The following is a 15680-nucleotide window of genomic DNA, read 5'->3' as shown; positions in this document are numbered from 1 at the left end:
TGCAGACTAATAATGTAAATTACAAAATTCCAGCTAGATGGTATTCAGACTTATGGTGATAGAGTTACAGTACAAGGAGTTCGGAGTTTTGACTGGCAAGAACAGAGGAGAATGTCAGTGGAAAATCATATAACAATGTTTTGTTTGTGACTGATCTGAAATGCTTAAGTAGTTGTTTCTGGGATGTTTATATCAGCATGAACTTTGTTACCAGAGTTACAACTTTAAACAGAATGGATTATTTCATATCTGACACATAAGATATTTGTGATACAAAACTGAATTCAGAACTCTGACTCTGAAGAGACAGTATTGCATTTCATCTAGGATATTACATTTTAGAGGGAAATACTATTTGATTTATTTTTCTGCTTTGAGCCACAGAAGCAAGAACCAAACAATTCCATTTCACTTTTTCATGAATAAAGCTTAAATATAGATGACCCTAGATGCAAATGCTGTTTTCCAAAATTTCTCAAAAATAGAAACTTTTGACTAATAGAAGCCCAGTTTATCAAAAGAATGAAATTCAGTGATAAGGCATATGTATAAATAAATTATATATCATCTATGATATGTATTAGCAATATTTACCATCTGTTAGACTAATCTGCTTCTTAGAGGTTTCCTTAGAAATGGCAAAATAACCATGCATAAGCTTTTTCTAATAGTGTTTAAATGTAACTAGGTTCACAGACTGTTTACAATGAACAGTCTGTGACCCAGTTTCTGGAATGTGCATGCGGCTTTTTTTAATCACCAGCTATGAAGCTAAAATGGAAGCCCTCTCCCCCTACTGTTTATAGTGCAGAGGTGCAACAGCAGCAGTTTTTCAAAGGCAGTGGGAATTGATCCTTCATTAGCAACCTTTCACATTTACACTTTAATAAGAACTTTGTTAGTCTGTGTATGGTGTATTACATATGATCTTGCATAGGTGGGGAAAATAGACTAGATCGGGGTCGGCAACGTTCAGCACGCGGCTCGCCAGGGTAAGCACCCTAGCGGCCCGGGCCAGTTTATTTACCTGCTGACCCAGCAGGTTCGGCCGATCGCGGCCCCCACTGGCCGCGGTTCGCCGTCCCTGGCCAATGGGGGCAGCGGGAAGCTGCGGCCAGCACATCCCTCGGCCCGCGCCACTTCCCGCCGTCCCCATTGGACCGGGACGGCGAACCGCAGCGAGTGGGGGCCGCGATCGGCCGAACTTGCCGGGTCAGCAGGTAAATAAACTAGCCCAGCCCGCTAGGGTGCTTACCCTGGCGAGCCGCGTGCCGAATGTTGCCGACCCTGGACTAGATGAACTTGTAGGTATTTTCCATATATCATTTCTGTTAGCTCACCAAAGGGGTCTTATTGTTCTTTTAGATCCTGTGTAAATGGCACACTGGTATGTACTGCCACTCAGCTGTGGCATGGAGATAGAATCCTATGGGGAAACAACCACTTTTTTAGGTAATTTTATATTCTTTGATTTCCTTCCACTCACACACCTTATTTGCTGACCTATTTTCACTCTTGTTGTTTTTAAAATCTTAAGTCACTTTTAAATTTTTAAATAGAATCAATCTGCCAAAGAGGAAGCGACGAGATTGGTTGAAAGACTTTGAAAAAGAAACCGTGTTAGCGGAACATGATTTGGATGCAGCTAGTGAAGCTTCTTCAGAACCAGATTACAACTACGAATTTGCACAAATGGAAGTTATAATGAAAACACTGAATAGTAATGGTAAGAGAATTACCATATCAAGTGAAGCACAAAGGTTGTTTGGGTCCAATTAAAAAAAATCTTCTCAGATATATGAATTTAGGAGTTGCTGGAGCATATCCGTTATCCATCTAGTCCAGTATCCTCTGTGATAGAGGCCAATATTGGATGCTTCAGAGGGGGATGCAAGAAATGCAGTCCTGGATAATTATAGAATAACTGCCCACAGGTGGAATTTCTTCCTGACCCCATCAGTCAATGGTTAGCTTATGCCCTGAAGCATCTTGGTTTTTATTCTTTCCACATTATTGTCCTATATAATGTAACTGTGAATGATGATCATATAAATGTCTAATCCTTTTCTAAAACCTGCTAAACTCTTGACTACAATTACTTGTGAAAGTATGCTATAAATTTAACTTTGAAATGTATTTTATGGCAATTTCATCCTTTCTTTTCCATCACATACTGTTGATGTGATACCATAACATTGTTAACAAGACAGTAGCGAAACCAGAACAGACATTTTGGCAAAATAATCAGCCAGCATGCTTTGACAGTTGTTAAGCTCACAGTATTTTATACAATCCTCACTTATTAAAATCTGTTAAAGGATGTCTCATGCAGAAGAATCTCAATGTTTAGTGTTTAGCAAATTAGAACTGCCTGTATTGAAATGTAAAAGCTCATATGCTGCTTAATCCACTTTCTGCAGATATTGGAAATGTTACTTGAAATGAGAAAACTGTTGTCTTCCCAGATGTTACAAAGAATATTTTTCATACTGTGGTTTGTTCATGTAACAACTTTTAATGTGATCTGTAGTAGCAGATGTCTGGGGAGATCGTTGGGGAACTCACTTTCTGGCATCAGTTAAAAAATAGTCTTTGAGTAATTTAGCAAACCCTTGTCTCAGTGATTCATCTTTAGAATTATTTCCTGTACTTCCAAACACAGTAGCATCTTTTCATTTCTGCCATGCTTGTCCTTTATCTTCTGCGTAATGTTTAATTTCTCAGTCATTCTTCTGTATAATTATGGTTTCAAAATATTTTAGAGATGATGCTATAAAAACTTGCAGATGTGAAGATAATTCTGCTTGCATTATGCAAGTATTTAATAAGAGTATTATAGACAGGCAAATAAATAATTCAGCTTATATGCTTCTATCAAAACTCCATTCAAGCAATAATCCTTTTTGCTCCAAAATGTATCTGGAAGTTAAAAATAATTAATCATTCTAATGCCAATACAAATTCTAGCTACTTGTGAATAGAGTCTACTACTTGTGACAATTTAAGACACGTAGTATATCATTTAATGTCTTGTGAAATGTTTAATATTTACATTTACAAGTTTTTACTTTGTATTTCATAACTGCTATAATGGTGGTATCCCTATAATAAGTCTGTGTGCAAAGCATGAGTTCTTTTCTTCGAGCGACAGTGATACGATTAAAATAGTAACTTGCAGTAGTTTTCAGTTTTTTCAAAGATACGTTGAGAAGACTTATATCCTAAATTAATACTTTTAATGATGCTAAAAATGACGCAGATAAACAAATTCAAACTATTATTATAGCAGATCACAGGCAGCCCTCATCACTGTTCTGTTCAGATCAGAAATTGGGTTTTATAAAGAACTTTTCCTAGTCACATTACAAATAGTGGGCCAAATTGTCCTCAATTAAATATATGGGGCTTTGCAGAATCTGTCCCACTAGTTTAAATATTAATTGAATTGTGAGCAGTTGCCAAATGTGAAACTTTTGCCACGTTTATCTATAAAGACATCAGAACTAATTTTTTTTACCGAAAGTTGAGTATTGACAAGCATCTCTTTACCTGACCAACGCCTTGCAGAGTCTACCATACAGAGCCTCTATTTAGCATGACACCTTTAACAATGGCACATCTCTCCATGCGGCACCAGTATTGTATATGGGACTGTAACAGGACTTGATATTTGGAGCAAAGGCAGGACTACTAGCATCTAAGGGCTTGTCTACGCAGCCCCAGAGTTTGGGCTGCAGGGGTGTGAACTGCACCACACAATAGTGTGCTGTGACTATGTTAATGCGAACTATGTATCTTTCAGTTCGTGTTCACAGGATTTACATGTGGCGTTTACAGCACAGCAAGCTAATTTATTACTCAATAAAATGTTGACTTAAAGCTTCTCTTAACTGCCAGTTCAGTTACTACATGTAAGTCTTCAAAACTGAAATCAACCCAGAGTTTATCGTACATTAGTGTGGAATGTACATATGAGACGGGTTTAAAATTGACAATATGTGGGAAGGTTAATTTATTATAGAAGTTTATTCTCTTCCAGAACCGCAAAGAAGTTCTAGGAAACATACACAATCTATAACTTGCTTTTAAAAAGGAAAAAAAATGGTTCTTTTCTTTCAGTGGTTGTTACTAACTGAAGTAGATAATTTGGTTGTTTGCTTCAGTTTTCTTCCACCACCCTCCATCACATTTCCTCAGCAGCTAATACAGAGAAAGTGAAGTTATCCTTTCCCTTCTTCCCTTGTCCTACTTCCTTGCTCTTACTAATTCATCCCCTTCTCTATCCTTCCTCCACCTGGGGGTCCATAATATATTTTAAAACAACATCAAAAAATAATAATGGAACTAAATGTTTGTCAGGATCACTCATCTCACTTTCTCTATATGCTGTATTCCTTTCCTTTTGTATATTTATTTTGACTTTTGGATTGTAAGTTCTTTGGGGCAATAGCTGCATTTTTCTTTGCTTTTGGAAAGTACCTGGGAATTTCTGAATGCTACTGAAATATAAATAATAGGATAGTAATTGAATTCAGGTGTTGTGTTTGCTCATTTCTTCCTTTTCTAGACCCAGTCCAAAATGTGGTGCAGGTCTTGGAGAAGCAGTACTTGGAAGAGAAGCAGAGTGCTCTTGAGGAGCAGAGGTTGATGTATGAGCGTGAGCTCGAGCAGCTCAGGCAGCAGCTTTCTCCAGAAAGGCAGCATCAGCACGGCAGTGACAGGCTCTCATATACAGCTCAGACTGCCCAGCAAAAAGTAAACATCTGGACAGAAGAGAGGTGAGAATACTGGAGTTAAAACCAAAATGAATGAGAAATACAAAGGAGAGGGCTTAGGGGATAGAAGGACAAGGTGATCCATCTATCTGGAAACAATCAACATTTTGGCTCATTGTTAAACTGCAGTATCAGACCTCTCTTCAACCCAGTTAAATCCCACTTTTATTTCATTTAGAGCTAGATTCTGACTTCTGCTGCAGTATGGGGCTTCCCATTGGTTTGATTTGGTATCTCACATGCACCTTTGAGAGCAGAATTTTGCCCTGCGTGGTGTGGTGACTTTTCATAGAGCAGTTCAGATGCTATGCAAGTGTTAAATTCATACAGTTTTAACACTCCCTGCATGTGTTGCTGACAGATTACTTGAGGGAGGGAGGGAAGGGACAAATATGTAAGATCAAACTTTGTCAAATATTACCGTGCCATCAGTGTACCCAACACTGTGAAAACACAGTCCATGCCCCATGAATCTAACAATGTGTATCAAGCACAGTCAAAATTCAGAAACACACGACATGCGCAAAAAATTAAAGGTTTACTCTCATGTTGTGCAAACTTTTAAAAATAAATAAATCTATTTTTAGAACACTGTTGTTGAAAGGCCTCACACAAAATGTGCATTTTGAGAAATGATTTTGAGTAAAGGCAGGTTGTTTAGTGTGCAAGGGAAACACAGGAGTTCCAGTCATAAGGGATGGTGTGGAAAAACACAGACAAAGCATGGGTGAAAGATTCACAAGGGACTTTTGGGAGGGAGATTTGGAAGGAGAGCTTAAGAAGTCAGAGAAGGAGTAGGAGGAGGGAAAAAAATGAGCTGAGTTTAGGAAGGGGTAGGGATGTATATTGAAGATGACAGAAGCTTGTTGATGTAGGAGGTGAGAGGAAGCTATTGGACTCACAGGGGGAGTGATATGGTCAGAGCAGAGGGAGAGGAATAAGATTTTCAGCAGCTGCATTTTGTTGTAAACAAAGTAATATTCTGTTCTTGGTTCTATGATTCGTCCAATAGAAGGAGTGACTAAATGGACTACTAGTTTTTTGTCCAACTCTGTTTTCTGTGAATGTTTATTTGCATTGTACAACAGAGACTTCATTGTTCACTCATCTCTTTTTTTATAAATGGTGACTTTGAGCACTCCTTTCTATCTTGATGTATTTCCACTTCCTCCATAAAAAGTCAATGTGAAACAAAAGTCTAAACAGAGTAAGCCAAAATTGTCTTGCCTCATTCAGACCCAGAATGTAGGAAACAGAAAATAGAATCAAGATCTAGTCCTGTAAAACTATGCATTTTGTGTTAGTTTTTGTGCAAGCCTTACTTTCAGCATTCACAAATTCTGCCAAACTGGGCTTGAAAAAAATCTGCTCGTCTATGTACCAGTGATGACTAGAAAGATTTCACAGGCAAGGAGGGAAAACTGTAGTATTTCAGTTTTAATTAAAAATAGTTTCTAGCTCTTAGAGATGTAAAGAGAACCATCCTAATGTGAACTGAATGCAAAATGATGCAGTCTCATCTTCCTGAGTTTGCAGACAAAGCTCTAGTACTTTTATAGCTTCTTGCAGCTTTGCCAAGTTGCAGATTGAAATGAATAGGCCTCTGGTTGGATTCACTGTTGTTCTTCATAACTGCCTTGTGAACAGTAGTGAAGCTGTCAAAAAAATCACATAATTGATATGGTACCACTGCCTGGGAAAGACTGTGAGCAGCAGCATAGGTATGAACTGGAGTCACTCACAAGGGAAGGCCACTCACAAAATAGGTGGCTGGGGTAGAGTAGTAGAGGCATTTCCACCCCCCCCCCCTTACCCTTTACAGCAGCCAGAATGCTCTGGAGCATGATAATGGACAGAAAACTAGAATGGATGACGATATCCTCTATCTTCAGGCTGATATGAAAAGATGAAGCCCCCAAGCAAGAAATGTAGTGGCCATGCCATCACTCACCCTCTGTACAGCAACTGTTAGGGGAGTTTGGGAGGAATGGGCCTTCAAACAAGAATGTTGTCCTTGGATTTCACTGATGAGTATCCCACCCCTCCTGTAGTGGCAGGAGCCCTGGGCCCTTTAAATCCCCACGGGAGCCCTGCCACTGCTACCCAGGGGCTCCGGCAGCCGGGCTCGGGGGGTAGCGGCAGCAGGGCCCTGGGCCCTTTAAATCACTGCCCAAGCCCGGCTGCCGGAGCCCCGGGGTAGCGGCAGCAGGGCTCCGTCGGCAATTTAAAGGACCCAGAGCTCTGCTGCGGTAGCAGCAGCCAGAGCCCCAGGCCCTTTAAATCGCCCCTGAGCCCCAGGGCTCCCAGCTGCCTCTGCAGCTGGTAGCTCCGGGGCTCACAGCCAGAGCCGGAGCCCCGAGGCCTTCAAATCTTGATTTAATGGCCCCACCTCTTCCAGTTGAGGCCCTGCCTCTTCTGGTTGAGGCCAAGCCCCTGCCCAGGACTCCAGCGTACCAGTAAGTCCTTTAACTTACTTTCACCCCTGAGTAAAAGGTATCCTGTAAGAAATAGTGAACATTTCTAGTCCTGCAGAATATTGTCTTAGATTTAATTTTTTCAGCTCTAAAGGAGGTTCGGGCTTCTGAAGAGGGGAGAAATGGTCCATGTACTGGAAAGAGAAATCAAGAGAAGTCTGTGGGGAATTTCTAGTGTTAATTAGGCAGTGAAGGCAGGGTAGTATTTTGAGGGGGAAGAGGGCATCTACTGAGCACGTGATGGGAAGTATGGAAAACATATTTCGTATTCTAGGGCACAACACCATCTGTTCAGTTTGAAGGGCAAGGTGTAGCAGACCTTAGTGACTGGACTTGCATGGAATGTGACTGGTGTGTATTATAGTGGCACTTTCCAAGTGCCACTATAGTTAAGAGTTAGCTGCTGTTTGTTTTAAAACCAATGTCTTTCAAGACTCGATATCTAGATGGATATTTGCTTTCGTTGGTATCCAATGGAACTTGGCATACACACTTTGTATAGTAAAAATACAAAAATCCCATCTAAAACTTATTTTGTTCGCTTCAGTTTCTGTGGTGTGTTTTTGTGGTACTGCCCTAAGTGCATTCCCACAACTACACAAAGAAAACAAGAATTAAAATATACAAAAAATAATGAAAACTCCCTAAACTAATACTTGGCTGAGGTAACAGCCCCACCTAGCTACGCTATGCTTGTCACCCATTCCTTCCCCAAAAGCCTGAGGAAAAGAGATTGGCTTTGTCACATTCCCAGAAAGTTGTTAAATTCAGGCTCTACTTGGACCAAGAAAGGGAGCCAAGGACTTCTCCTGGAAAGAGTCTTGTCATCACCCTCCCTCCCTTTTTAAATTAGTAACCTGTTAGCTTGAGTACATCTGCTGATCTCACATGCGGAAGCATCACACAGGGAGAAAAGGGGGCGGGGGGTGTATTTTATATAGCCAGAACCTGTGCCATTTAGAGCATTTATAGATCAAAAACACATTCAATTCCACATGGAAGCCAGCAGTATGACAGAGCACTCGTGTAACTTGCTCTCGGAACAGAGCACTGCTTAGTGAATAAGTAGCTGCTCTAGCTTCAGCTTCCAGGTGATCCCACAATATGTCTCTTGGTAGAATGCATTATTGCCATCTAATCTCAAATTGCTGATGGCATGGATAACAGTAGTAAGAGGGATGGGGAAAGGAGTTTCCCTCTTTGCCCCAGAACAAGTGGCGGGGGGAATAGGGGCTGGAGGAGGAGAGGAAGCAGGCTTGGACACAGCTGCTGCCTGAGTATCTGGCCTCTAACAAGGCCCCACTTGTATTGCAGAACTGAGCCAGATAGGAAATAGGCACTAAACTGGGTACTTTAGAATATTAAAGACCCCACAAAGCAGGCCTCCTTGCTAATCCTACCAATGGTCTTATCCCTTTCTGTTCAACATGTACATAATTTTGTGTTACCTTGCATGAGAGAGCCTTCAGGGCAGAAGAACAATTGCTCAGAACTACTGTCTGGAACTCCTCTCAAAGAAGAAAAGTGTAGCCACTCAAGAGCAGTTCCTGCTAGGGAGTACAGGCATGACAACAATACGGCATGGTCTGGGTATTTAAGGCATCTGACAGATCTACATGCCCCACAGAACAAGCTTGCCACTCCTCCCAAACTTGTCTCTAATCCTATATAATTGATTTCTGTAGGATTTTGTGTGTGTGTGTGTGTGTGTGTGTATGTGTATGTGTGTGTGGAGTCCTGGGGACTAAGGAATCTGAGGTTTAATTACGGGTTTTATGCAAGAAATTATGGGATACAATATACTCCCTTGTAAGTGCTGCTGTGCATCCGGGATCCTATGTGCAGACCCCTAAAACAAGGCAGAAATGATTGGGCTTCTCTCTCTATTACCCAAAGAATAAACATGTAAAACTAAAAAAATTAATGTTGGGGATCCTGCATGAGACAAGTCTAGACTTGCATCATAGGGAGGAGCACCATATGCCGGTTGTTGCTGCCAGTTTTCATATTAGATTAGGTTTGTTCAAACAGGTTTGGGAACCCTTTTTGGAATTCATACAAAGGGTGTTAACCTGCACACAGTGCTCCAGTTGTTAATTTGTGCAAGTATTTTTTAATTATAGGGTGCATTTCATATGTGGAACATATGATGTTTTATACTAGGGATGGCAAGTACAGTGGGCCATGGAAAACTACAGCACAGCAGGGCCCCCCAGCTAGCCTTATCTTTTTAATAAGAAGGTGTGGACACAGGTTGTAGGTTCCAGCATGCAGTTTGTATAAAGATGAAGCATCACATGCTGGGGCTGGTAGTCTCTGGGGGCCACACCTCCAGATTAAAGGGAAAGACAGATGCAGTGTATTTTATTGCGTCAAAATTAGGAGCAGCCTTCAGGCTCCTAGCAAATTACCAGTATAGCTGTTCCTCTGTAAATGTGACTTTTAGTTGGGAAAGGTTTGGGTTTAATTGCTCTGGGCTTTCCTTCATAGCTGTATGTTTATTTCATATGCTAAGATTTTTCTCAATAAAATGATGTATAAGACACGTTTAGTGTTAGTACACCATTTCTTTGCAGATTTGTTTAAGAAAAAAAGGACTTGACTAGCCATTCCGTTTGTGACCTTCCAATAATAAAAATAGGTTTCCTTCTATTTTTCATGTTCCCTGCTGCACTACAGGGATGAATTGTTCCGGCAGAGCCTGGCTAAACTTCGAGAGCAAATAGTAAAGGCCAACACACTGGTGAGAGAGGCAAACTTCTTAGCAGAAGAAATGAACAAGCTAACTGATTATCAAGTGACACTTCAGATCCCTGCTGCAAACCTCAGTGCCAACAGAAAGGTAAAAAGAGCTAATCTCTGAAAGAGGGAATTATCTTATTATCCTGACCATGCAGGAAGAAAGATGAGATGCAGTGTTTGTTGTTTAATTAGGCCGCAGTTTTACTCACCTAACATCTGAGAATACCTGGCAATCAGTTGTACAGTGCAGGTCATCATTTTTTGTTAATAATTTCCATTTATCTGGGAGTGCTGCTGTCAGCCCTCACCTTTCCCAACCCACTCCCAGCCAGCCCGTTGCTGGGACCCTAAAGCCCTCCTCTTGTATGAGAGTTAAGGAGGACTGGAAAAGGGGGATGGAGTTGGCTCTCCACTATATCAAACCTCCCCCCCTTTTTTTCAGGCTTCCTTAGGGGATTCCTCCCCCTAAATCTACTTCAGCTTCTGTTTATCAGTGACCTGTATCCTCTGTGTAACAAGTACCTGCTAGCTACTGAGTTTCAGGATCTTGACTGGTGCTGTCGATTAATCTCACGCGATTAACTCAAAAAATTTAGTTGCAATTAATCTCAGTTTTAATCGCCTTGTTAAACAATACAATACCAATTGAAATGTATTAAATATTTTGGATGTTTTTTAACATTTTCAAATATATCTTGTATTCTGTGTTGTAATTGAAATCAAAGTGTATATTTTAATTACAAATATTTGCACTGTAAAAATGATAAACAAAAGTAATAGTATTTTTCAATTCACTTCATACAAATACTGTAGTGCAATATTTTTATCGTGAAAGTGCAGCTTACAAATGTAGATATTTTTTTGTTACATAACTGCACTCAAAGACAAAATGATGTAAAACTTCAGAGCCTACAAGTCCACTCAGTCCTACTTCTTGTTCAGCCAATCGCTAAGACAAACATGTTTGTTTATATTTACAAGAGGTAATGCTGCCCACTTCTTATTTACAATGTCATCAGAAAGTGAGAACAGGCATTTGCATGGCACTTTTGTAGCCGGCATTGCAAGGTATTTATGTGCCAGATATGCTAAACATTCGTATGCCCCTTCATGCTTTGACCACTATTCCAGAGGACATGCTTCCATGCTGATTACACTCGTTTAAAAAAAAATGTGTTAATTAAATTTGAGATTGAACTCCTTGGGGGAGAATTGTATGTCCCCTGCTCTGTTTTACCCGCATTCTGCCATATATTTCATATTATAGCAGTCTCGGATGATGATCCAGCACATGTTGTTCATTTTAAGAACACTTTCACTGCAGAGTTCACAAAACACAAAGAAGGTACCAATGTGAGATTTCTAAAGATAGCTACAGCACTCGACCCAAGGTTTAAGGATCTGAAGTGCCTTCCAACATCTGAGAGGGACAAGGTGTGCAGCATGCTTTCAGAAGTCTTAAAAGAGCAACAGTCTGATTGAATACAGAACCCACACCACCAAAAAAGAAAATCAACCTTCTGCTGGTGGCATGTGACTCAGATAATGAAAATGAATATGCATTAGTCCGCACTGCTTTGGCTTGTTATTGAGCAGAACCTGTCGTCAGCATGGATGCATATCCTGTGGAATGGTGGTTGAAGCATGAAGGGACATATGAATCTTTAGCACATTCTGTAATTGTTTAACAGTGCGATTAATCGTGATTAGTTTTTTTAATCGCTTGACAACCCTAATCTTGACCTAATATCCTCCTACCTCACTGGGTCCCTTATTTGCTGTGGGGAAGGCCTACTACAACCCCATGGGAGAGAACGTGGGTACCGCTGATATTGTGATTGGGAGAGAGAGAGTGAGTTCTTTCTGGAATGCATGAGTACAGGTACCCTCCCCTTCCTCCAGTGCACATGGTGAGTCAATGCCACTATCTGCTCTGGCCACTTCCTGGTCCCCCCAGGTTGGCTCTGGTAGGTCTGTTGCCCTAGCCCCTCCCTTGTAACCCAGATGCAGTTAGCACCCATAAAGGAGTGCTGTCCTCTTTTTTTTTTTCGTGCTGCTCAGGCAGAGTCACCACATTCAGTTGTGGTGAGCACAGTTTCATTTTAAAAGGAGGACATTATCATGTTTGGATCCAAAACTTAGTCATTAAAGTTAATAGTAGGTGGAGTATGGACATTTACTGCTTAATATGTGGAGAGTAAATAGTTTTAAAAAAAAGAGAGCAACATTAAGTATAGCTCCTATAACTTTCTTTTACAAGTATCCTTCCATCCATGCATGCACATCATGGGAGCTGATGACACCTGTTCTGTTTTCTTGCTGTGCAACCTAAGTAGAGTTCCTTGCTTTTTAAATTCAAATTGAGACGATTTAAAAAAAACAACACTTTTTTGTCCTATGTGATATTGTCTTTACAAAACTTAAAATAACCTATTTAGTCTTTTCAGAGGCTTATTGACTTTTGAGATATATAGTAAAATCTACTGCTGTCAGTTAGGATATTACTATCCATTATCACGTGAATTTGTGAGAGATTGTTCTTATTTAACATGTCTACATAAAAAAATAAGTTATTTGAGAAAGACAAAGGGAAATAGCCACTGGATCTTCACAGCACTACATGCTGAGTTAGAAGGCAGAGATGGGGTGGCTGGAATATAAAAGGGAGCCATGTACTCTGTATTTTAGTACTCTTTGAGAATATAATTTGAGTGAGGAGTTTAAATATTTTGAAATATGAATTTCTGTGCAGTCAATAATTATTCTTCTCTGACTCAGAGGGGGGCAATAGTAAGTGAGCCGGCTATTCAAGTACGAAGAAAAGAAAAAGGTACTCAGGTGTGGACTATTGAGAAACTGGAGAACAAATTGATTGACATGAGAGACCTATACCAAGAATGGAAGGAGAAAGTTCCTGAGGTATTTAAAATACATTTTAAAAACGTCAAAATGTATGTATGTTAGTCTATATCTCTATCTATATCTTTACAGGTTCAGTATAAAGAATGTAAATACTGTATGTGTACATAAACTGGCATGTACAAATACTGTACTTTGGTGAAGAAGAATTTTCTGCATGAGTTGTTGATGGAATTGTGAACAATACTGAAATGCACAATGTACATTACAATGCAGAATAAAGAATAGGCTCCTCATTCTGCCCTCATATACGCACTTTACACTTTTATTGACATAATTCTAATTAACATTACACCAGTGGAATTGGCACAAGTATTTGAAAACAGAATTTGGTCCTAGAACTTAAAATTTGCTACACTTTCCCTTGTGTATTTTTTGTACATGTTAACTTCAAAGCCCTAAGTAGAGTTAGTATTTGCTGAGAATTAAAATATAAAGTTGGCCATAAGTGTAAAAATATTCATAATGCTTATGCATAAATATCATGCCTATATATAATCATATTAGTCCGTGGCTCATTATGCCTTGCAAGAGAATGAAATAGGATTTGGTTGTTCAAGAGTGTACCCTTTAAATTGCCAGGTAGGAATGCATCAGCAGCATGTTATCACATGGCTGATATGGGGAGCACAAATTATTCTGACTCCTGCAGCCTACATGGAGCATTAGTCTCACAACAGTTTGAGCAATCACTTGGCTTCTGTGTGCATTATTGCTTCTTTGGACATCATGATAAGAAACTCTTTCAAATCATGTTTGTATTGTGGGTCTGATCCTGCACACATTGAAGTCAATGGACCGTTGATTTCAGTGAGTACAGGAGCGCTAAAAGTACATTCCTGAGTATTAAAAGTACATCTCTTGGTTGTACTAGTCTATTTTCTTGGGCATGAATTATCTTTCCTGGAAGTACGTATGTAGTGCCCTATATGCTATTACAGTATTATTGTGGTTCAAATGTTTGTGTTTGGAAAGGGAGGGGAAGAGGCAGGCAAAGAGGAGGAGCAGGATGCAGTGTGCTCATGCGTCCACAGAGCAGTATACATCTCTATGGGGATTCCTAGCAAGATACTTTGAGGCGGAGCCAGATGATCTGCTGTCATGCATGGGGTGTTTGTATTTAAAAAATTGTGGAGATTATTTAAGCCATGTAGCAGTAAGGAAGCAGCTCCAGGCCTGTGGGGGAGATTCCTCCTTGAGTGCTCCCCTAACACCTCTTGCACTTGCAGTGTTCCCCAGCATCCAGCCCTTATATCTAGCTGGGGATTGAATAATTTCTTTGTAAAAACCAGTTTCAGATGAGATATAAGGAGGTGCAACTCCTTGAAGTCCCTGGAATTGCACCGACTTAGAACAGGGTCTGAATTTGGCTGAAGCTCTTTCAAAATGTAGGTCATATTTTATTATTTGTATGAGTGAAACTAAAGGCATTACATGATCCCCATCCAAAGATCTTATTTGAATTTTATGATGAGCTTCACATCTAAATTTAGGTGTGATGTGATAACTGAGAGAGAAACATCAGTGGGATGGGGTGACTAAGGGTAAAGGTCACAGAATAAAGAATATATGTTTATTCAATGTTGGTTTGTGTACATTTTGATGGTTCCACTAAGTTTACAACTTTTAAAAAGTAATTAATGTACCTTCTTAAAAAATCCAAAACAGATAAGGAAGCTCATTGGTAAAAAAGGTGACCCTTTCTATGAAGCACAAGAAAACCATATCTTAATTGGAGTAGCAAATGTCTTTTTGGAGTGCCTTTTCTATGATGTTAAACTTCAATATGCAGTGCCGATCATCAGCCAGCAGGGGGAGGTAAGGCTAAATAGAATCTTAATGTATTGGTAATGTATAATGTATTGCAAGTGGAAAGAGGGAATGGAATTAGTTCTAGGTTTGTAACCTGTTTTATGGATAAATATCTCACACTAAAATTTTGACTAACCTAAGTGCTGATTTTTTTATTTTTATAATGTTGAGTCTTTTTTGTACCTTTAAATATCCAATCAGCAAAAAACTGTTCATTTTATGGCTCAGAAAATTTGTTTGACTAAAAACATAAAATGCATTTTGTGATGGTAGTTTGGCAGACAAGTAATAAAAGGTCAGAGATTAAGGCGCCCCAGCTTTATGCACAAATTTCTTTAACCCCAATTAAAGTTCAGCCACAAATCCACTGCAGTAATGACCCTAAGTACTTTTACTGTTTTGAATTTAATTGAATTGTGTGAATTGAAAAGTGAAAAGTTGAATAGTGGGATAAATGTATCATGCATTCATTTCCTCCATAGTCTCTCCCTTTTATTTTTCCCTATGGTATTATTCCCCTTCTATTCAGTGTTTAAGGTGCAGTGGCATTTCAATTCTACTGCTTGTTGCCTGCTCCCCTTCTCTCCCCTTGGAAATTGGATATTATACAATGTTCTAATGTTCTTAAAGCATAAGTACTTAGTATTTGTGCTTCAGGTTGCAGGACGGCTGCATGTTGAAGTGATGCGAGTCACTGGTGTTGTTCCAGAACGTGTAGCAGAAGGGGATGACTCTTCTGAGAACTCCAGTGAGAGCGGAAGCCTGGAAATCATGGACAGCAATGGAGAAATTATTCACAGAGCAAAAAAGCTCACCTGCAGGGTAAGTAGGAGACAATCTGTTAGTTGAGACATTTTTTTAAAAAACAAATGTATTGTTACAATCCAATATAAATATTAAATTTTGCAGGACTTGGTTGTTTAGGACGTTGTTAATAGGAAAGAGACTCATCTCTCTC

At 39.7% G+C, this 15680-nt stretch overlaps 1 protein-coding gene across 4 annotated transcripts in view; it reads left to right on the top strand.

The window, feature by feature from the left end:
- The window catches only part of KIF13A (kinesin family member 13A), a 204959-nt gene that overhangs the window by 148940 nt on the left and 40339 nt on the right, over positions 1-15680 (top strand). For all 4 annotated transcript variants that reach the window (XM_024217442.1, XM_024217417.1, XM_024217426.1 and 1 more), the window contains exons 15-21: positions 1366-1452; positions 1560-1726; positions 4568-4778; positions 9929-10091; positions 12770-12910; positions 14579-14728; positions 15380-15544. In XM_024217442.1, coding sequence (XP_024073210.1) covers positions 1366-1452; positions 1560-1726; positions 4568-4778; positions 9929-10091; positions 12770-12910; positions 14579-14728; positions 15380-15544 — 1084 coding nt within the window. The remainder of the gene's footprint in view (positions 1-1365; positions 1453-1559; positions 1727-4567; positions 4779-9928; positions 10092-12769; positions 12911-14578; positions 14729-15379; positions 15545-15680) is intronic.

The sequence above is a fragment of the Terrapene carolina genome, unplaced genomic scaffold, assembly GCF_002925995.2.
Source record: "Terrapene carolina triunguis isolate 2854851 unplaced genomic scaffold, T_m_triunguis-2.0 Scaffold58, whole genome shotgun sequence".
In the NCBI taxonomy this organism is placed as follows: domain Eukaryota; kingdom Metazoa; phylum Chordata; order Testudines; family Emydidae; genus Terrapene; species Terrapene triunguis.
The sequence above is the reverse complement of the archived record's forward strand: the minus strand, read 5'-3'. Positions and strand labels throughout refer to the sequence as shown.